The 24,531-nt window shown below is 38.7% G+C and overlaps 1 protein-coding gene across 2 annotated transcripts in view; it reads right to left on the bottom strand.

The window, feature by feature from the left end:
* The window catches only part of Fgf14 (fibroblast growth factor 14), a 755,593-nt gene extending 739,304 nt beyond the window's left edge, over window positions 1-16,289 (bottom strand). For both annotated transcript variants that reach the window (XM_052190815.1, XM_052190818.1), the window contains exon 1: window positions 16,082-16,289. In XM_052190815.1, coding sequence (XP_052046775.1) covers window positions 16,082-16,289 — 208 coding nt within the window. The remainder of the gene's footprint in view (window positions 1-16,081) is intronic.
* Window positions 16,290-24,531: the final 8,242 nt, after the last annotated feature.

The following is a 24,531-nucleotide window of genomic DNA, read 5'->3' as shown; positions in this document are numbered from 1 at the left end:
TTGTGGAACTGGGACATACTGAAAGAGAAGATAATATGAGTCCATCTCATTCCTCTTTTCTTGTACAAGACCTAACACTGAAGTGAGTAGCTCTGTTCCACTCTCTTCTTCTGCCCCAATCAGATATCTCACTAAAAGAGTCAAGTCTGACCAGCCATGGTCGGAAAGCTCCATAACAGCGAGCCAGAATAAACATTTTCACTTTATTATTTTAATTTTTTAATCGATATATTTTTATTTACATTTCAAATTATTTCCCCTTTTCTGGCCCCCCCACTCCCCAAAAGTCACATAAGCCCCCTTCCCTCCCCCTGATCTCCCATCCACCCTTTCCCACTTCCCTGTTCTGGTTTTGCCCTATACTGCTACACTGAGTCTTTCCAAAACCAGGGGCCGTTCCTCCATTCTTCTTGTACCTCATTTGATGTGTGGATTAGATTTTGGGTATTCCAATTTTCTAGGCTAATATCCACTTATTAGTGAGTGCATACCATGATTGATCTTTTGAGACTGGGTTACCTCACTTAGTATGATGTTCTCCAGCTTCACTTTATAAGTTGATTGTCATTGATTATTTCAGATATTTGCTGCAGTAGCAGAAAGTTGACATACGAATTTATTCTCAGATTTCAAGACTAGCCATGAACTCTTGATTTAATCCAAATCCATCTCTAATTTAGTCAAAGAATAAGAGCTCTTGACATTGCTGTTAATGACATGAAGTGAAGGGGAGTGGGGAAGAACAAAGGATAAAAGATCAGTTCCCTTCATTGCTACATAGAAAGATGCTGTCTCAAAATAAGAGCTTTAGCAAAAGTAAGTTTAGAGACTTTGAACATTATGCACAGTGTATTCTCTATCAAATTACAGGTAGGCTACCTAAAGGGACAAAGAATTACCTGGTATGGTAGCACAAATCCATAATATATGAATCCAGGAGGGTGATACAAGAAGATTGTTAGTTCAAGACCAACTTGAACTACATAGTAAATTCCTGTCTTTAAAACAAAACAAAACTCAGGAAGAGCTGAAAGCTACAAAACTATCTAGTACAACTATTACACTGTTTTTCACAGTCATAAGTTTAAGAACTGAAAATATCAACAGTTGTACCAACCTACATCTGAACTTTTACTTGTTGCTTTTAAATTATTGTTAATACAGACCCTGTATCAGTGGTTCTCTTGGATAAAAGATTGTACTGGCCTGCAGATGGGAGGAGAAAACAAATGTCCAAGTGAAATATCTATATTCATATCTATAAGTATATTCAATTGCTTAATGTTTCTCTGAATCTTAAAAAAGTTCAAACTACAATTTAATCTGTGAGATGCTATGTTAAAGTAGCATATCACTGTTCATTATGTAGTTATGGCCAGTTTTGCCATAATGTAATATAACAAGAAATAAACATACTGTATTATTCTATGAAAATTACTTTTTTACAATTACACAATTGCATTTAAACCATTTAACAGTGTTAAAAATATAAGAGAAGTGCAAAGATTTGTCTTACATTAAAATATTAACATTATAATGAAAACTATATTAAAAAGAAGCTGATATCAAGGTACACAGAAATAGAGACTATGACTAAGAAGCATGAAAGAGGAAAACTATAAATCTCAGAGTTAACTGGATGACCTTAAACATCCTTACTTGGGCTCTCATGAGTCGGTGGGCACCTGAGGGAATGGGCGAGGTGATAAGCACTTACTCAGATGACACAGATTAGACCATAACCTGATGTGATATCTTTACCTGCACAAAATGCACATTGTTTTTTATTCAGTGATACTTAGGTAAAAACAGGCCCTTTTCTTAATGCCTCAGCATCTAGTCCTGTGGTGTTATGCAGTTAGTTGTCTATTCCTATCTCTCTAATTTGCAAAAAAAAAAAAAAAAAGTAAAACAAAAGCGTGATTCAATCATATATTTCCAGAGAGGTTTAACTGAGGGGGAAGATCCACTGTGAATGTTGGCAACGCCATTCCATGGACTAGCGTCTCAGATTAAGTAACAATAAGAGAATAAGGACCATTAGTATTTATTCTCCTCTGCTTCCTAGCTGCAGATACAATATGTTGTACATCCTCATGTTCCCCACTACAATGACCCTCAAATGATGAGCCACAATAAACCTTTTCTCCATTAAGTTACTTCTTTTCAGATATTTGGTCACATTAATGAGAAAAGCACTAATACAATGTTCTACAAGTTAGTGAAAGGGTGGTTGTGTTCAAATAACCTGTTGTCATTTTTACTTCTTTCCCATTCAGTGTTTCAGTAGAAACATCATCTTGCCAAGAAGCAGGTGACAACCAGAGGGGAAAGTGCATAGTAGTTCATTCCACATTGTGAAGAATCAAAGCTCCTTCTCTCTTTATTTAGAAAGCTGTCAGACCACAGATGCTGGCAAGAATCGGGAGAAAGAGGAGCACTCATCCATTGATGGTGAGATTGCAAGCTGGTACAACCGCTTTGGAAATCAATCTGGTGGTTCCTCAGAAAATTGGATATAGTTCTACCTGAAAACCCAGCTATATCACTATTGGGCATATACCCAAAAGATGTTCCAGCATATAACAAGGACACATGCTTCACAATGTTCATAGCAGCCTTATTTATAATAGGCAGAAGCTGGAAAGAACCAGATGTCCCTCAACTGAAGAATGGATATAGAAAATGTGGCTCATTTACAAAATGGAATACTACTAAGCTATTAAAAAACGACAACTACATGAATTTTGTCGCTAAATGTATAGAACTAAAAAAAAAAAAAAAATGTCATCTCGAGTGAGGTAACTCATACCCAAAAAGACATGCATGGTATGTACTCACTGATAAGTAGACATATTCTGAGCCTAAAGGCTCAGAATACCCACGATATAATTCACAGACAATATAAAGCTTAACAAGAAGGAAGGCCAAAGTGTGGATGCTTCAATCCCACTTAGAAGGGGGAACAAAATAATTACAGGAGGCAGAAAGAAGGAGGAGCCTGAGTTGGGGAGAGGAAGGAGAGGGAAAAATCAGGGGCAGGATCAGGTATGGAAAGAAACAGAAGTCCAAAGGACTAGGGAAATGTATAGAAAGAAGTAACAGGGGAGGGGAAGGGGGAACCACTAGAAAGCCCCAGACACTAGGGATAGGACCCAATGGGGATGACATTAGCCAAAATACCCAACATCAGGGAGACAGAAGCTGAAGAGACCACCTCCAGTAGATGGACATGGCCCCCAGTTGTGGGATGGGGCCATCCACCTATCTCAAAATCTTTAACCCAGAATTGTTCCTGTCTAAAGGAAATGCAGGGACAAAAACTGAAGCGAAGATTGAAGGAAAGGCCATTCAGAGAAACTGCCTCACCATGGGATCCATCCCATCTGCAGACACCAAACCCAAACACTATTCTGATGCCTAAAAGTGCTTGCAGACAGGCACCTGGTGTAGCTGTCCTCTGAGAGGCTCTCACAGTACCTGACTAATGCAGATACAGATACAGCCAGCTATCAGACTGAGCCCAGGGTCCCCAAAGGAAGAGTTAGGGGAAGGACTGAAAAGAGCTGAAGGAGATTGCAACCCCATAGGAAGAACAACAGTATCAACTAACCAGATCTCTCCCACCCCAGAGCTCCTAGGGACTAAACCACCAACCAAAGAGTATACATTGATGGTTCCATGGCTCCAACTCAATATGTAGCAGAGGATTGCCTTATCTGGATGCTATAGCAGTGAGGCAGGTGTCAGGGGGAGCATCCTCTTAGAGGGAAAGGGAAAGGGGGGATTGGATGAGGGTTTGCAGAGGGAAGATTGGGAAGGAGGGCAACATTTGGAATGTAAACAAAATAACCAGTAAAAAATATATATATATATATATATATATATATATATATATATATATAATATAAACCCCCCCAAAAAATTATAAAAAAAAAACAAATGAGAACAAAAATTAGACAAAATTTAGAGCAAAATCAAATTGTTTATTACCTTTAGTTATAAGAAGTACAGTGGTGGAGAAGAGAGCATGGCTTGAGAATTATACTTCCCCTTTTTCAGTTATTCCCATAGTAGTGGAGAGGTGCCTTTCCCAGCCATGTCCTCAGAATACATCCTACTACTTATTAAAATATTTTGTTATTGTTCCCTCTGATTTTGTGTTTTGTTCCCTTTTGCTGACACCCACATAATTTTGTTGTATTTTATTTTAAAAACATTATCATTATGAGCCTTTCCTACTTTTAGGATAGTAGTACAGTTAACTTTTCATAAAAGTTATTATTATGAAGGACTATGCCACCCGGCTGAATCCATTAGTACAAGGTGGATCTATATACTGGTGTCTACTGAGCCACTGAACATTGCCTCCAAGGAACCAGAGATCATGTAGAACACCATGAGATGAGGAGGACATGAATCCCAGCCTACCTGTTATTACTGAGAAATAAAGTCCTTTTTATATGTCTCAGGAGTCTCCTTGTCTTGCACTAGCAGTTCTGTATTAATTCCCTATCTCCTGACTCTAAATCCTATATTTCCTTTATCCTGCTCCTCCAACTTCATTTCTTCTTTTTTCTCTTTCTGATAGCCTAGTAAGGCTACTAAGCAGAAGGGTGGAGGCCCATCTACTGGAGCATGGGAAGCCATACCCTAAAGAGTGAATGATATTCCCTCCCCAAACAACCACCAACTACCAAATTCTCTTCAGTAAATTACTTGGTCTCATATCAGCAATAGAAGAGAAGCTAGAATATCCCACATTAAGTTGGTTCCTCTACCCTTAAACTATTTCTAATATTTATTATCCATTCATTCAAACTATCTCCCATATTATCACATATATTTGTCAAAACATCCCATAGTACCCCCTTGTTGCTACTTTGTTTCCAACCCAACTCCCCAGTAAAAGAAATAACTCAATCAGTTAACAAAACAAGCTATAAGATCTCCCACTACACTACTCTATTTCCATCTATATTATCCCATATAACTTGAGGTTTCTTTAGGCTATGAGCTTCTCTATATGCAGCCTCTTGTCAATCCCCTGTAGTTCCTCTCCTTCCTGTTGATGCCCCCGTGGCTCCTCCCCTAAACTCTCAGCTCCTCCCTTCTTCCTGCCCAATCATTGGCTCAAGGCATTATTTGAAAAGTTAAGATGGGAAGAAGGTTCACAAAGCAACTCCTCATCTAAGGCCTCTCTAAGGAGTAGAATTAGTATCAAAATACAAGCCCAGGGCTATCCACAACACCCCCTAAAATGTATACTTTCATATTTTTATTTAATTAACTTTTAAAATGTCTCTCCTCTATTTAGTATCTATTATTATATATGTGATGCAAAGAATTTTACTTCAGTTACCATTGTAAATGGGAAAATATTTTTGAGCTAATAAAAAAATCTAAATCTTATGAGCCATGATACTCATAAAAGGGGACACTTTCAATATACTTTCAAGTAAGTACTTTACCTAAGTCAACTACTTTACCTAAGAGTAAACCTGTAATGCACAATGACAATGGATGTTAAGTGTTTAATTGGCAAACTAAGGAAGGTCTCTTAGGAAACATAGTCTTTCTTTGCTTAATACTTATAACACCTAATGTTCAACAGGAACACGATGAAGGAATATTATATTTGTTTTGGTCTTTAGGCCCTTTTATTTTTGCATTTTAAGTACAATTCAGTACTGTATTTCATATAGGAAATGTGAAGAATAGAGAGGGTGAATCCTCCTAAGCTACACTCTATTTAAGAGATAGCTTTGTAAAAAAAAGGTTATGGCTCACTTCAGTGATCCACTGTAATTGCTCAGACAACAAAATGTAACAGAAGGGGAAAGACATTTTAATTACAAGCACTTTCATTTGCATCTGGGAAACAAGAGTAAACTACATATAAAAATCCAACAAGGTTTTCACTTCCTTCTCCTTTCTTGCCAATCTGGAATAATCCATCTGAAAATCTGGCTTTTAATTGTACTATTTGGCTTCTCATATTAGCCAAAATATGTGCAAAAATGCCTGCTATTAACAAACCCTGTATATAACCATAAAAGACACTTGACTTCATTATAAAGCATTTTTCCATCCCTAAGATTTTTAGAAAAAAAGTCAAAAAAATGAACTCATTATCCAGTAGAATTATTTCCAGAAGTGTTTTAATTTTTACTTACAAATCTATCAAAGTTTTTGACTTTTTACTTAGTTCCTTGAATCTTCAATAGGGCTCTCTGGGCAGCTTTTACATGTTCCAAAGTGAAGATAATATGCTAATGGCAAATTACCAAAGGCTTGAAGACTGCAGGCAGAAAGTTCTAGATTCTAACTTGTTTTTCGAATTTACTTTTCTCTCAAACTGACTCTACTCTCCCTCTGGAGCCTTACTTGGGACCACAGCATAGATTTCACCTCACACCAGTCAGAATGGCTAAGGTTAAAAACTCAAGGGGCTGGAGAGATGGCTGGGGCTAGAGAGATGGCTCAGAGGTTAAGGACACTGGTTGCTCTTCTGAAAGTCCTAAGTTCAATTCCCAGCAGCCACATGATGGTTCATAACCATGTATAATGAGGGGCCGTTGCCCTCTTCTGGCCTGCAGCCATACATGCAAGGCAGAACACAGTATATGTAATAAATCTAAAAAAAAAAAAAAAAAAAAAAAAAAAAAAAGAATACTGGCTGTTCTTCCAGAGGAAGGACTTGGGTTCAATTCCCAGCAGCCACTTGGCAGCTCACAACCATCTGTAACTCCTGTTCCAGGGAACCCAACACTTCCATACAGTTATTACATGCAGGTAAAATGCCAATGTACACAAAATAAAAATAAATAAAAACTCAGGAGACAGCAGGTGTTGACGAGGATGTGGAGAAAGAGGAACACTCCTCCACTGCTGGTGGGATTGTAAGATGGTACAACCACTATGGAAATCAGTCTTGTGGTTCCTCAGAAAACTGGACATGACACTTTCAGAGGACCCTGCTATACCTCTCCTGGGCATATACCCAGAGGATTCTCCGGCATGCAATAAGGACACATGCTCCATTATGTTCATAGCAGCCCTATTTATAATATCCAGAAGATGGAAAGAACCCAGATGTCCCTCAGTGGAGGAATGGATACAGAAAATATGGTATATTTACACAATGGAATACTACTCAGCAATTAAAAACAATCAATTCATGAAATTTTTAGGCAAATGGTTGGAACTGGAAAATATCTTCCTAAGCTAAGTAACCCAATCACAAAAGAATACACATGGAATGCAATCTTTGATAAGTGGATATTAATTAGCCCAGAAGCTCTGAATACTGAAGACACAATCAGCATATCAAATGATTCCCATGAAGAAGGAAGATGAGGGCCCTGATCCTGGAAAGGCTTGATCCAGCAAATTAGGGGAGTACCAGGACAGAGAAAAGGGAGGGGGAATGATTGGAGAATGGATGGAGAGAAGAGGACTTATGGGACATATGGGGAGGGGGAACTGGGAAAGGGGAAAGCATTTGGCATGTAAACAAAGAATATAGAAAATATATATATGTATGTATATATACACACACACACATATATATATATACAAAAAGAAAAAAAACCAATAGTTTCTTCCTCTGTGCTCTTTCTTCAGTCTTGCCTGACTCAAAGCTGTTTTCCACACTGTGGCATGAGAGTTGACTAAAGAATAAATATGAGTCATATTTACCCAGGATCTGTTCTTCTTTACCTTCTAACTGCACTACTTGCTACTCCCTCCTAACAACTTCTATCCTCAGCTTAGTTCTAGGTATGCATAACTCTCAGGTGTCCCCCTTATCCCAGGTCTCTGTCTCATCCTGGAGATACCCCCACCATTTCGTCCCATCAGTTGCAGATTTCCATTCATTTTCATGGCCATCTAGCCATCTCTCCCACCCTTCCCCACACATGATCTGAATCCTCCATACCCCTCCCCATCCCCCTTCCCAGTTCCCTCCCTCCATCTGCCTTGCACTACTCTTATATGCTCAAAGTTTAAAACATGCTGCTGAGTTTGCCTTACCAATCCACTCTAAGCCTTTCTCTGATGAGTAACCCCTACCCAATCATCAGAGCTCAGTTTTGTTCCCTCCGGCAAGCCTTCTATATATCCTTTTTGTTGAACCTTAACTTATCCTTCTCTGTCTAAAGCTCTTGGCTAGTATTGAACCCTCAGAGCCAACACAATTCTTTGTGTCTACTCCAAATTTCTGTCATACAGTGTCTCTTCACCCTGCTCCTGCAGCAACACCTGAGGCACAGGAGAATATTTTAACTCTCTGAAGTTTAGAAAAAAGCTGTACCAGCCTCTAATGCCAGGATTCTGCATACTGAGGCAAGAGAATGTTGAGTCTAGAGCAGCATGGAATACATAGCAAAAGAAAGAGAGGTAAGGGGAAAATAATGTGTACTTGACAAAAAGCCTGTAGACCTGAAAGACTATAAATTTCAGAATTAAAAGTGAAGTCTGAAAAGTTTTCAAACTTATGACTGGGGTTTGGTTTGGTTTGGTTTGGTTTGGTTTGTTGTTGTTGTTGTTGTTGTTGTTGTTAACGTAATGTGATTATTATCATTATCCCTAAGAGAATGGAGGGCAGGGGGAAAACATACATCCCATCCTTCAAAAATGCTTAGCAGTCCCCAAGAAAAATGCATCTAGAGACAGAAAGGGTCAACTGTAAAGCCATCTCAACAGCAAGCACACAGCTCTAGAAAATGCTTGAAAAGCTCTATGCAGTCTATCCCTCCGGGGCTGAGGGATGTGCCTGTTTGTCACTACAGTTATGAATCAGCTTTTACAACTCACTAGTATTCCCAATGAGGAGTTAGCACACTCCAAAGAGAAGAAAGCAGTTCATGAGTTTCAAGGTGGTCCCACATCTGATAATCACTAATTTTAAAACACAGTTTAAATGCAGTCAACATAGTCCAGGAAAGACACAGGTTTGGGGACAGGGGTGTAGTGGTTTCAGAACTCAAAACTATGCAAGGAGGCTCTGTGCTGAAATTTTTAATCAAAACCCTTTGGATTGCACCCTAGACTGGAGCACAGAAAACCTCAGGAATGTTTGTGCCTCTCCCAGTAACTGAGGCCAGAAATGGGCTCCAAGAAAGACTCCCAGTCCCAGTCCCAGTCCCTGTCAAAGAGCAGGCGGCCCAGCCCTCATCTGAAGCACATTCTCTTTAAAGCAGCCTGTGAGTGGAGCAGGCTAGGACCATAGTTCTCTGCCTGGGCTCCACAGGACAAACATGCTCCCATCCTAGAAAGAAGAGGGCAGAGTGGCTGCTCCCTCGCCCTTGCTCCCAAGTTGCTCCAGCACCAGGATCCTGGACCCTGCAGTTCCCATAGTAACCAAGGCACCCGCAAAGGGGCCATTTTTGCTCTCAGGTTCAGAGGTCATCTCTGTGGCAACAGAAACTTCCCCCCCCCCCCCCCGAGATTTCACAGTCTAGCAGAGCCCTCTAGGATGAATGTGAAAGTAACTGCTCACTCCCCCATTATCCCCCCCCCATACACACACACACCTTCATGCACAAGCCTAGTAAGGATGAGACTGCTGGGTAAGAAAGGGAACCCTGCCTCTTGCAGCCTCTCCTGGTCACCAACTTCAACTAGATCTCCAAAGGATTTCTATGCTGTGAACAGATCAGAACTACAGAGTTTTAAGACTAGGTTTTGCATGGAATATTAACAGTTTTCTAGAGGCCAACAGCTATAGATTCTACCAAACTTTGTTGTCCCTGATACAAACTCCAAGCCTCTCACACCAAAGACAACCTCCACCCTATTAAAGTGGTTCCTAACTAAAGGAAGCAAAATAATCGGGTAGTTGGAAGTATATTGAATGAAAAGCTTGAAATTTTACTGCTTTTTAAACTGCAAAAGAACAGAGTGCAAGAAATGAGAAGGCTTCATTAGAGTCAGCTGCCAACTCAATGACAAGAAAGAAAGAAAGAAAGAAAGAAAGAAAGAAAGAAAGAAAGAAAGAAAGAAAGAAAGAAAGAAAGAAAGAAAGAAAGAAAAGAGAAAAGAGAAAGCTAGGCCATAAAAGAGGGTCCTAGTGCTATCTAGAGAAAGACACAAATTACTTGACTTCTGAAAAAAAAAAAAAAAAAAAAAAAAAAAAAAGGACCATGAAAGAAAATAAAATGAAGCCAGCCCTGCTTTTTTTTTTTTTTTTTTTTTTTTTTGGTTTTTCGAGACAGGGTTTCTCTATGTGGTCCTGGCTGTCCTGGAATTCACTCTGTAGACCAGGCTGGCTTCAGAAATCCACCTGCCTCTGCCTCCCAAGTGCTGGGATTGCAGGCGTGCACTACCACTCCCTGCTGAAGCCAGCCCTGTTTCAGAGGGAGCCAGGGAAGGCCTTCAGTTTTCATTCTTGATTATAAAGGCAAGTTTTACAGAAAGAATGAGATTAACCCTTGGCTTGGTTTTCTTAGAGAATGCTCAGGTGTGAGGAATAGACCACAGGTTTCAGAATTTTCAGATTCAGAACACTTCTGTAAAATCACCAGGTGTACAAAGAGCTGGACATAAACTCTGTCTCTGCCATTTGTGCTTCCCTACTTAAGTTTATGTGTTTAGTTCTGTTTTCATCATTCAGGAAAGAAGTGAGCACTGAATGAACTTAAACAACTATCATACTGAGAGTGGCACAATGCTGTGGATCAGCATTTTAGAGCCATCAACTTTTTACTGTACCATTTTTTCTGCCATCAATACCAAAAGCTCTGTCAAGAAACAGGAAATGTAGTAGTGTCTAACACCACTGTCTATGATCTCTATAAAACATATTCTCTGCCTTTGACTTCCATGTTTGGAAAAAAAATCCTAGTAGTTCTTCCTTTTAACTTCCCAATCATCCTACATTTCTGACTTAAGTAAAAGCATTATTTTGTAGCAACTAGAGAAATATACAAGAAAACATCTAGATGCAATGGCCCTTCCTTCCAAAATAGAATCGCAAAAACCTGGAATTGCATGTCAGGAAATAAATTTAGAAATTGAGCTATCTCCCTCAGAAAATCCCCTGCTCTCCAATGCCCAGGTTTAACTCACACCTGGGTCTGATGCATGGTGCACTAACTAAAGATCTAAGGAAAAATGTATAGACTAAACACTAGCAGGTAGATGAGCAAGTAAAACTATCTCTGACCCACGTTGACCAGAGGGTGTGGCTAAGTTGGGCTCAGCAGTGTGTGTTTGTTTGCTTGCATAATACTGATTTAAACTTCACAGAGGCAAAATTTCTGCCACACTGTTCAAGTGTCTCAACTGTTTCCCTCTAAGCCTTGAGAAACTATTTGGAATAAATGAAAAAATGCTATTTTGATACATACACATGGTATTTGTATAAAACTTATGAATGAATGAAGTATGAATGAAACATGGTTCCAAAGTGTATAAAAGAGTTAAAAACATTGCTGTTGTCCTTGTTACCATTTGTATGTAAACACAAAAGTTTTCAATGTATTTTTTGCTAAAATATGGAAAGCTGGATTCAAACATTATAAAGGAATAGTCTACTGTGGGAAATGTGAAGCTCAGTGTACAGTTAGCTTTAGCACATTCAAATAGCAATGCATCATTTGAATATCATATATATTGTTAAAAGTGAGTTTATTAAGCATTGACTTTATACTTGTTAATTTGGATGTCAACATAAAGAAAGGAAAAAAATCCACTCTCCTAGCAATTCAGAACTTATCCTAGCTAAAAATGCTACCTTTGGTTCATAAAGTGGTACTGCTCTGTATAACTCACTTTACTTCAATAACTAAAACTTTCTGAATTGAGTTCAGACACAACTAAGTTTAAAAATGTTACAAGAAGAACCTTCCACCTGTTTCCTGTTCTAGTCATGCTATCTGAATTTGATGTTTTCATTTTCTGCCCACTTGGTGTTTAGAATTGCCAATTTCTGGCTGACCCAGCTCTGCAGAACCCTAGGATAAGACTTCAGCCTGGGAAGAAGAGGAAAAGGGGGTGCTTACTTATATTTCCTTCCCAATCTCCCTATTTTCTCACTTCAAAAGGATGTGACACCCCTATATGCCAGTAACTTTTTAAAATGAATATGTAAATGAATTGCCCTAATATACCAGGTGTTTGGTAAACCTAAAACAATTAGTTTTTTTTAAGAAAAGGAGTGGGGTTTAAAGATACTAATGTCAGTAGAAAACAAAAGGTCCTAATGGCTGCTATCAGCCTCTCCTTGTTCTGTAGTTAAGTTATTCAGCGATAAGGCTGAGTTTAGAAAAGGAGACACTAAAGGCAAATGGGTCTATGGAATGTTCCTAGTGCACTCTGTGAAGCTGTCTAGGTAATATGCTTCCTACATATCCTCCCACTACAGACACCTGTACTCAAGAAGATTTTTACACATTGTAATATATCTTAAAATCTGAGTTTTCCAAAATTTCCAAAATTGATAAAGAGGCTTGGGGATCTTGCGCATGGTATATTGGATACAACATGTGAAAGAGTCCCTGACTCCTTTACTGGTTTTAGGAACAGTAAATGAACAGACAGCAATGACACAACATTAGTACTTATCAACCATATTTATTACCTTATCACTCTGTGCTTCAAGTGACCTAGTTTATTGCCTAAATAAGCCTGATATACACATTGGTCATTCTAAACTATTTTAATGGTTCAAGAAAAACATTATAAGCCTCCTACAGGCAAAAAAAAAAAAAACCACTTTGTACTTATTATTCCTACTTAATGATTTGCCTAAAATACAGTCACCTTGCATGACTCATACTTACAGCAAAAGCTACAGCAGGTAGCATTCCTTCTAAATGCACAGCTATTGCTGTGCTAGGAAAATAATAGAAAGTGGGACATTTGAGCACAAGTATACATCCAAATGTGTTCTCTGATAATCACTATGATGTAAAATACTAGGTATTTGCATGAAATTAGTATATTTACTTTACATCCAAAAAAGTTTAAGCTGTTGTGATTTTTTTTAATGTAGCGCAAATGTATGCTGCATGTTCTTTTCTCATTAGATTATCACATAACACAACTACAGGACAATGCAATACAATGGAGTTGATGAGTAAGTTCTGAGTTAATAAATAAATTTCACCTTTAAATCCATGCCTCTAAAATTCTCAGGAACCTTTAGCTCAACTCCCCACAATTGTTGAGAATTTCAAAGCTGAAAATCAGTAAACTATTGCAAAACTTGCAAATATTGGGAAGAAGAACTAACCTAAAATCTGCCTCTGAAATATTAAGGAATGCTTTTGCAACAAATTCCCTAGTGCTTGGCAGCATTCTGTCAAGCTTTTTAGTTTGAAACAAGTTGTTTTCCTTGTAGATTTAAGATAACATAATAGGTGGTAGCCAATCTGTTCTTTTTGTTTTTAACAGTTAAGAGGATTTTGGTCCTTGTTTTATTTTAATTACCCAATTAAATTCTTAGCTGTACTGCTATCTTGGGATCAAAAAGTTGCAAATGATTATAGGCTTCATGTTAATAGCAGGAGAATAGACCTCACCAAGTACAATATTCAAAGGAAATGGCAGGCATGGGTTTGAGTCCAGCCTTTGGGAGGTAAGCTACACGGTTTAACACATCTTTTTTTTGGGGGGGGGGGGGAACGATCTCCTAAATGCTCTGACTACCAGTTTAGACTCAAATCCCTGGCAATCTGAGCCCTAACTACCCTATTAGAATAGTCATCTATATTGTTAGACACATTGTGGGTTAACCCCTCCACTTTACCACTCAAGTACATTAGCTACAAAATAAATTGCTCCCTAAATTAGTAATTATTCGTTTAACAACTTTCAAAGCACTTTAGAAAGAGGAAACTATTATAGAGAGATGAAAGTAGATAGGAAGGGGCAAGTCTAATAATAAAAAGATATTCAACTGATCAGGGGTGGTCAACATTTCCAGTAAAATTATTTACAATAAAAACATAAGGGTCTTGAAAACAAGCTTACTGTTTCTCCACCTCTGAGTTATTTCCCATTCCCCAATATTATGGAAAGGCTGAGTTTGAGGTCCCTAGACAAATGATCAAGTCTCAAAACAGAAAGACTTTTTACTGTGTTCTGTTCTCAGAAGAGAACTAAATCTTTTCACAGAACACAAGAAGGCTTCAAAAGGCTACTATTTTTACTGTGTGAAGTAGTAGCCCCTCCCTTGCAACTACAGCCTTTGACCTGTCCCACTTTGGGAAGTCCTGCAGACAACTATTTCATGTCCAGGCCATGAACTATAGCTGCAGATTTAGCTGGGTATTATTTGAACCAGGCATCGCTGGTGTCAGGCTAGATGCCAATGGCCAGGAGTATACCGAAGGGCTGAATCAGTAAAGCCAAGATTACACTTTAATCTGCTGTCCCCTTGGACAAATCTCAGGATGGGAACATCATTTCAGAGTTGCTAAACGCTGAGTAGTTATAGAATAGAAGGGTAAAAAGACAGGGGACACTAACAGAAGCTGGTAGACAAGGAGTGGATTTAGAACACAGGGACTAGGATTGTAAAACAGAGGCAACAATTCCACTGCAGTGGGAAGCCCTCCTGGAAGCCAATAGCTGACTCCTCCCAGAGTCTCCACAGTCCCCTAAGTGTCCCAGCTAGGGGCAACTTCCCTTGGTCTGAGCACAGGAACAGCTGCCCTTTTGGACACTTAACTCGCAGGCACCTTGCCTTTTGCTGCAGAAGTGGTGGCCGCAAAGCGTCCTCGACCTCCACACCCACTGCCTCCATCCCCGCCCACCCACACTCCTCTGTTCTCCCTGCAGCCACAGACGCAGCCCCCTCCAAGCACGTCATCCAAACGATGCTACATTTGCTGGGTTCGGAGGCTGGGAGACAGCAGCCACTTGCTGCCCAGCCGTGGGAGTTTTGGATGCCGTGGCTGGCTGTGAGCTCCAGGTGTCAGGGCGGCCGCGGAGAGCTATGATCTAGTGCACCGCAGTGCTAGCTAGCTTCAGCAGTCTCCATCGCCCGCTGTCACTGCAGGACAACGGATCCCCCGCACCTCCAGCATAACTCCAGACACAAAAACCGCTCCAGGTCTTTTCCCACCATATCCCAGCCAGGGGATAATGCACACTCCTGGCTGACAGCAGGAATGATTTGAAGAAAGGCTGCACTCAGGCTCCTTTGCCACAGCTGCCACCACCAGGCAGCCCTCCGGCGTGACTGCCTGAGGGTACTCTCCCACTTGGCTGCTCCCAAATGCCTCAGACTAGATAGACACTGAAAAGTAAACCCCTGGGACCCAGCTCCCCGAATCACCTGCATTTGCATTTCTTATGTAATATACTGCAAGTTTCCCTGGTTGGAGCCCTTTGGAATAGGGCGCATGATCGTCAGGAGGCATAAGGCAAGGACCCTCTGTTCATCCACACACATAGAGTGTGGACCCACACATAAGGTTTCCACGCCAGTTTTTAAAAGGAGAAGGGACTTAAATGGCATATACTAGACCGGCTGAGCTTGTTCTCTGGGTCCTGGTTCCCCCAGGCATGAGCCCTGCTCCGGTGTTCAGTGTTCTCAGGCTGGATGTGTCAGAGGCAGACTAGGGAATGAGTTAATAGCACCCAGAGCTAGACGGGGGAGGGAGGCGGGGGCTGACGGAGGATCCAGGCCGTGAGGGAGGGGGCGCTTTTACTTTGCTAAAGGTGATGGGGTGGTGAATATTGTGCAAGCTAATCAGAAAGTCTAAAGCTATGTTCCCGGAGGAGCAGAAGTAAGGCGAGCTCTTGGCTCTTTCTCTTGGCACAGCCATAGCCTAAGCCCTTCGATATTCCACCAGACATCCTCTTAGTGGGGGATAAAAAAGTTTCCTCCTCCCTCCTAATGATGGATTGTGTCACAGCTAAGAGCTGTTGATCACGGTTTTCGGGTCGGGAAGACGCAGATCCGGCGGAGGCTACTTGTTTATTCATGCAACCCCTCTATATGCAACACTGTCCGGGTCCCTTGCATGTTCCCTGGCCTCCTGCATAGCAAAACTGCAGACCTAGCTCCGTGAGCAACAGACGGATATTACCAGGAAAAACAGAATATGATGCATGCTTTGCTTACCAGTTGGGTTCTTGTTTTTCTTAAGACTCTTGCCACAAAGACACTGCAGCATATGCGTTCCTTTGCTGAAAATGTTCCAAAGAAACCACATTGATTTGGGCGAAAAGCAACCCAGCAGCTTAGACACCCTGAGAAAGAAGAGGCCCTTGTGGTTGCATAATAATAACTTGAAATCAGTTCTCCTGAAGAGGGGCACCGGTTTTACCATAGGAAAAACGTTAATATTCCAGATCTTCTCCCAGTTTTTTCCCCTCACGTGGTATATCTCTTTGAGACTTCTCAGCGATTGTTTTTTCTCGGCCAGGGTGAATGATTTATCCCCTCTTGATCACCACTGGATCATGACCAAAGGGTTGGAGAGAAAAAAAATCCTTTTTCACATGAAGCCAAACAAAAAAAAGCAAAGAAATCCCAACCGAGACCAGAACTAACCAGCGAGAACAGTAATGCACAAAAGATCCCCAAAGAGAAAATCATAGCCTTTTACTAAATGGAACTGAGGATGGGCGGATCTGCAAAAGGCAAACCGGATTCATCTTAGCGAGAAAAGACTGCCATTGTGTAGCCCCTAGGAGAGAAGGGGGGAAAAAAAGAAAAAAAGAAAAAGAAAGAAAAAAAGAAAGAAAAAAATGAACCACCACCACACACACTCACACACCAATACCACCTCCGAGACGAGTCTGGTTGCCAAAGACTGAGCCTTCCTTCTCCCGCGGTCAATTTTTTTCTTTCTTTCTTTCTTTCTTTTTTTTTTAAAAAATAAGCAATCGCCAGAGCTCCGTAGGATCGGACTGAACCTGCAGTTCTCAATCACGAAGAGAAGATGTAATGTAGGTGCCCCCTCCCCTTTTCAGTCTCGTAGTAGATAGAAAGCGCCACAAATCTCCTTCCTCCTTCCCTACACTCTTCCTTCCAGTCTCCAGCCGCCTTAAGCATGAGGAAAATCTCCCCTCCAGATTTCTCGCCCAGCCTCGGCTGTGAGTTACAGGCATTAGAGGGAGGAGGAGGAGTTGAAGTTTGCATTGAAAAGACTGGCTTTCCATGACGTAGCCACGTGCTTTCAGACCCGTCACCACTGAGGTGCCTCAACCAGCCCTGGGAGGGACTGTCACTGCAGTGCGTGCCACCCCTCCAAATTGCTCCCCTCCACCAACCCCAGCCTTGCTCCAGCCCAACCCCAGAGACCCCTCTTCCTCCTCACCCAGCTCATAGGCCTGATGCTGGCTCTTAGAGCCAGTCTCATATCCTTCTGCTAAAAGCGAATTTTAAAATTACATTTAACAATTACAGTGAGTAAACCTTAGAAAATAGAGGAGTTTAACGCCATTGCAAACAGTCAAAACCAATCCCACTCTCCATCCTCCAAAGTAGCACGAACTCTTAGATAGTAAGGAAAACTCAGGTCCCTTTCTTTTTTAGGATGTGACTCCCACTTTACCATGCTCATAGAAAAAATAAACCAGGTGGATGGCAAATACAAATTTCTAGAAAGTGTCTAGGAAAAAAAAAAAAAAAAAAAAAAAAAAAAAAAAAAAAAAAAAAACCAAGCACCAAATTCTAGATGGAAAAGATTATTTTAGTGGGGAGGGTCGTTTGTACAGGACAATATTTAAGCCTTTTCTAGACAGTCCATTCCCTTGAAATACTTTTCTGGACAGAAAGTATTCTGATTATCTCATGATCTAACCAGTAGCTTATTTCTGCCCGCTAATGTAAAATATCAGCTTCAAACACACCCTTTTCAGTTCTCTATTCCTATCACACAGACTACAGTATCTCCCAACAAAGTGGACACAATCTAATTCAGTATTCTATTTACACAGAAAATCTAAGGATTTGGGGCAGAGCTGTTTTTTGTTTTGTTTTGTTTTGAGGGGCAGACAGTATTGTGTACAAGGCAGTACAGACTGATACAAAGAACAATATAACAAACAGCAGGGTTCCTACTAAGAATTTAAGAGTTGCTACCATTCCTATGTTTGAGCTGAGGATTTAGGACCAGAGAAACTGACCACTCTTACTCTCCTTTAAGTATGTTAAAGTTATGCATTAAACTATAATTAAAAAGTTAACCCTATCTTTAGCTGTTAGCTTAAAAATTCCAGGTTATTTGTTTAAAAAAAATTAAAACTACTACCTTTACCATGAAACTGTCTTTTAAGTAGTAAGTGTATAATAAATAAATCTTTATGGAATTGGAGATAGTTTGAAAAGACTAGCTTATAAAATAAATATCTTTATTATTACTGTCCATAAAAATAATAAACATTTTTTGTATTCCTTAGTGTTCTTATAATTATAAAGTATTTCCAGATGCTAAAATTTGTTACAAATATTTTGGGGGAACATTAATAAATTTTACACTAGCATAAAAGAAGAATTTAAGATGATTAAATGCTATTAAAGATAAGAGATTAGGAGGCCAAATACCAATGCCTTTATGTGTCAAAAATAATCATGTGCTATAGTTTAAATCAACTGCAAAGATTAAACACAGTCTAAAACTGTTTGGGAAACAGAGAAAGGCAACACAGGCATCTACTGACAAATGACTTACTATGAAGAAGATTGGGGAAAAATCAAGAGTGGAATTATGTTTTAAAGGAAAAACAATGAGATAACCAATACCAAGTAATTAGACGTAAGTTTGTATAAATCAGAGACAGATATTTTATGTTATTTCTGCAATATGCTTTAGTGTTTTCCTGGGGTTTCAGAATATCCCAAATAGTGCCCCTGGGCAAAAGCCAGAGAAATAATCAAGTAAAAAGCATTGTTTATCAGGGTCCTGCAAACTCACCAGCTGTACACAGTTCTACAAAAATTGAGTTACTTGTTCAAAATAGAATAATAATTGGGTAATTATTAAAATTTATGTTTAGTCTGTATAAATGGTATTTCTCAAATCAAGATTTCTTGAAATTACAAATTCTGTCTTCTCTGAATTATGGAAAAATATTTCCATATAGTAAGTAATTTAAGACTAAAATAAAGATTGGCCACCAGATATCTATGGTATCCTTTGTTACCAATTGGTGAAAAACTTATTTCTTTGTTCCACTCTTACTGAGAATTTATTATGCTACATACTGTTTAAAAGAAATATTTTTTGAAGATCTAAAAATTCTTCACTATATTTATTAATACATTATTATTTATTCATTTGAAATAAAATATAACATTGTTGAATGAATATCAACAAAGACTCATTTTTATCCAGGACAGAGAAAAAATAAAAGTTCTTAAGGACCCTGACTGTCATAATCTACCATGCAACCAGTATCAACTGACTATTCACTCCAAAAGTGACTATAAATAGTACCATGTTCGATACTAAGGTATGAAGTGAACCAGATTTCCAGTGACAGAAGAGAGACTAAAGGTGGTCTAGGAATTAACCCATGTTTTGGGAGATTTACATCTTAGATCAGGAAAGATTCATACAGATTTGTTTCAGGTTGACTTGAGTTCCAGCCTCTTATTTAAGTTTCATTTTGCAATTTGTCAAATTCTTGTTCATTCACACTAAATTTAAATGAATATTACTTGGCAAAAGTGAAAACTAATATAAAAAGACATACAGGTCTTAAATGCTTGTGAATAAAGATAAGGAGATATGAAACTTGTAATATTGATAGTAAAATCTGTAATGGATTGTTTAAAAAGCCTCATTGTGTTTTCATGATGCTCTACTCAAATTGTGTCATATTTATTATCAAATTCACTTTAAAGTTAAACTTACCCTCAGTTTATCACAGTAAAATGACAAAATAGTAAATACAAAAGTAAGTATAATAATCAGGATTTCAGGACACAACTAACACATTTATTAAAATATGGGAGAACTGCTATAAATTAGTCAACAAGACTTGGCAAGCTGAAATTGTAATGCTTTTTCTGTCAATTCCAATACTTGTTCTTTTATTTCACCTTTTACTGATAAACTTCACCACCGCAGGTGGAAGGACACAGAAGTAGTCTTTGACAGAGAACATAATTCCCAGAACTCCATTAATAGTTTCAAACATGATTACACAAGTAAATTCTGACCTTTGATATGTGAACAGAGTGATGTAGCATATTTCTTCCTTATAATCTTCAAAAGAAATTGTGTAGCTCTTGCTTCTCTATTCCATCCTTGCTAAGATCTAGAAGGCAAGATAGGAGCAGCTGTGACAGCAAGCATAATACCACACACTGAGAGCAGTGGCATACATGAGACTCCAGCTAACACCTGTACAACATGCCTGCCTCTGAACTATTAAAGAGGAAGAAACTTTAACTTTCTTGATTCCTTTGAATTGCTATAACAAAATATTATGAGCTGGTAATTTAAAACAACAGAAATTTGTTTTCAGATTTAGAAGCTGAGAGTTCCTGCCGAGGATTTGTTAGAATCTTCTGACTGTCCTCTCATGTAGTGAAAGAGAACATTGAGCTTTCTTGGACCTCTTGTATGAGCGCACTAATGGCATTCATCAGGTTCCACCCTCAGTGTCCCCTTAAAATTGTGTCTCACTGCCTTTTTCCTAGGTATTTGGTTTCATGTAATGATTCTGATGGAACATCAACGTTCTAGACACAGCAGAGCTACTGTTTTCATTAGAATTTGCTACAGCAGTTTATCATTCTTGCTCCCTTAGATGCAGAGCTCATATTAATAATTAATAATATTAATAATGACATACAGATGTGAGTTATTTTAGCAAGATAAAAGATTGATATATATACCATATAACCTGTGGCTTTATCCAGTCTGCTGTTCTCCCTTCTTGCCGTAGCTTCAGTTTATCTTTCCCACCTCTAGCAAACCACCCTTGATCATTCTCAACACCAACACAAAGCATTCTACTGTCAAATCTAACCAATGTCACCTCCTTCTCTGTTCTGCTCCTAGCCTTTCAACTGCAGCCTATATAAGATTGGGATTGGGGGGCATGATGATGAAACCTTGATTCCAGGAAGAAAAGTTCATAGAAAAGAAATTGAAAGAATTGGTCATAAAGAGACTACTAGTCACATAAAAAGGCCAATATGTGTACAGAGACCTTAGAGTCTCCTCATCATGTAAACTTCTTTCAGAATTATGAAAACTTTTGTTGTTTAAATGCTTGTCTCTTTATTATTATCAGTGACAATTATTGTTACATTTAAATTAAGAATTCTAAATCTCACAATTTCATTGTAGTCATGAAAAACTGGTTTCTCCCCTTGCGTTATTACATTGATCCTTCACAAAGCAAACCTTATCGTTTCCTAAAGGGACCATTCTGGGACGGTCCCTTAAGTTACTTACTCTGCCCTTCCCTACTGTCCAATATATTATTTCTGAATTCATTTGTATGACTCCCCCTTTTTTTCTCCCTCTATGCCACATCTATCAGAAATTTAAAGACTTTCCTGCTTGTTCTGCTTCATACTGTAAGCAGTATGTCCAAATCAAGAGCCCATTACTAGATCTGTAGAATAAGCTCTCTCTAAACACTCTATGGGCTTGTAGCAGACATCAGTCCCTAAACACACCTTTTTCATTGTCTGTTGTGGTTGACCTTTAGTCACAAGTATCTATACCTCTTAGCCTGAAGTAATTTTGTCCAAACTACAGACATTCCCTCTCCCTAGACACTCACAAGAAAGTCTCAGAATGAATTCTCCCTTAAAGAATTTCCCCACCATTAAATACTCCAGCTCTTTTGTCTCTTGGAAGGAATAATGAAACATGTTTCCCCCCTTTTAGAATTTCCCTGGGGGACCAAGACACATTTTCTCACTGGAATATCTGACTTATCGCCATGTTATTGTCTGTTTCCTCTTTGTCTTTTTCATAAGTAAACTATTTTTTCTTATATTCCTTATTTTCTCATGACAACTAAGCCAAGACAGAGTTGAACTGTGGACATTAGAGTCTGGGTTCAAGTTATTTGTTCCCTAGATCCAAACATTGTAAGTTTCAGACAAAGAAAAGCCAATTCTTTTATACAGAATTCTATCCATTAAAAAACTTTGTCAGTAAACTATCAATAATATTATTTTCATTTTTCTCTCTCACATGGCCATTTTTCTTAATTGCATCTAAATTCGGAATATGGAGTGGAGAAGGAAAAACTAATTATTACCTTTTTGACTACAAGTATAGAAAATAATATAAGAAAAATTTTCTTTTTGTTCCTATTATGTTCAAAGAATGTGTTAATAAAACCATAAAAAGCATGTCAAGAAATACAAAGGAAAGCAGGAATCTCATGAGCCCCCAGAAATATGTGCTTCCTTTGTCAACGTGGCACAAGACTTCATTTCCCACCAGAATTGTATGTTATCCTGGCCCACACATCTGTGAGTGACAACAAAGCCTGAATTCAATATCCACCCTTACAAGAATCCCAGGGACCCTATTTTGTGTACTCTGAGGTAGATAGGAGTTAACTGTTCACAAATAGGACTGGTTCTGAGCAATCTTCTGACCTATAAGACATGATCCATCATATAAATATTCTAAACTTTTGTAACCCATGCCTCAAATTTAAAAATACATTAAATCTTCTTTAAATCTATGTAAATTTCAATATGGATTAAGTATACTGACAAAGAACAAATCAAAACAATGATAACTTTCTATAGGCTACTTCAAGCTCTACTATTATTGGCCCAGTAACATAAAATTTTATTGTATCTTATTCTAAGAAAGCATGTCCCCTTATCAGTGAGTGCATACCATGATTGATCTTTTGAGACTGGGTTACCTCACTTAGTATGATGCTCTCCAGCTCCATCCATTTGTCTAAGAATTTCATGAATTCATTGTTTCTAATGGCTGAATAGTACTCCATTGTGTAGATATACCACATTTTTTGTATAAATCCACAAATTAAATGATGTCCAAAAAGAATGGAGGAGTGGCCCCTGGTTCTGGAAAGACTCAGTGCAAAAGTGCAGTGGAGTAGGGGAATTCCAGAACAGGGAAGTAGGAAGAGTGGATGGAAGAACAGGGGGACAGAAGAGGGCTTATGGGACTTGCGGGGAGTGGGGATCCAGAAAAGAGGAAATCATTTGAAATGTAAATAAAAAATATATCAATAAAAAAAAGAAAGCATGTCCCCTGCTGCAAATCATTATTCTCTAGATTTGAAGTATACTAAAAAAAAAAGTGACATTTTCTGTATGTGAAATCAATTTCTTAATTTCTGTGGTTATTGAATGAAACAATTTTAAATCTATCATTTTAAATTATAAGAGAAATAAAATTTCAACAATATCTAGTATGTGTTCCTTTTTGTGTAGTTGTGTGTAGAGATGATTATCTGTGTATGTTTCTCTCTCTCTCTCTGTGTGTGTGTGTGTGTGTGTGTGTGTGTGTGTGTGTGTAAGGCAGCATCAACCTACACTAGGAAAAGCATTCTTTACTAATTAATCTACTTTGAGGGATGCTGTTTGCCTCTTGTAGAGATTTTTTAATGACTGGTTAGGACAAAATTGTGAATTTTACGATGGTCAAACCTAAAATAGTAACCTTTTTCTCACTTGGTAAACGATGCTTGTACTTCCTGCCTATGAACCTAAAGAGAAGCCTCTTGAGATGTGCATAAGACCAAGAAGAAACAACCACAAACAACTATTCACACAAATAAGCTGACTCACAGAAGACAGACTGAAGTTCTGAAAGAATGGTGACTTCTAAACACAGTATGAAGTATAAAATACATTCTTTTTTCATGAAGCAGGAAGACTGAAGAGAGACAGACACTGTTTTCTTTTTTTTTTTTTTTACTGTTTTCATACAAATCACAAGAAGTCAGTTTTATTCAGAAGAGTTTAACAACTAGTAATTTATTGGAGACATTATTTATAATTGTATAGATAAAATTAAAACACTATCTAGTGATAATGTTCCTAGACATTAGCAAAAGTGGGAAACTAATGCCACTGCATATGTGGGTGGAAATGGGGAGCAGGTGCATATATCTCTGAATGATCCAAAAAAAGGGATAAATCTGACATCATGGCTATTTGGATCAAAGGTAAAAGTGATTCTCATGACCAAAGTGCAGAATTAGAAATGACAGAGGCAGAAATTTCTTAACTCTTCTCTTTGTATCCCTTATGCTCCAACTGCTACTTCTCATTGCCAATCTCAACTGAAATGGAGAACAGAAGAGTACAGATGATGCAGTCTTGAGGACCCACATCCCAGGACACAGAACATAGAAATTAAAATGTAGGTTGCTACTGAAAAAGATGTTATGTATGGTCACAACAGCAAGTGATGAATAGATTTACTGAGCCCAAATTATGGTATGCCTTCCTCACAACCTTATGGGGTGAGTAATCCTACCACCCCTGTTTTACAAATAAGAAAGTTGAAGCAAAGAAGCCAAGTAACTGACTCAATGTAATATTTTGCAAGTAATGATTACATAGTGTGGCACAAATCTGGGGAACAGCATGTCACCTTC

This window comes from Apodemus sylvaticus, chromosome 8 (genome assembly GCF_947179515.1).
Source record: "Apodemus sylvaticus chromosome 8, mApoSyl1.1, whole genome shotgun sequence".
In the NCBI taxonomy this organism is placed as follows: domain Eukaryota; kingdom Metazoa; phylum Chordata; class Mammalia; order Rodentia; family Muridae; genus Apodemus; species Apodemus sylvaticus.
This window is presented reverse-complemented; position numbering and strand designations above follow the sequence as displayed.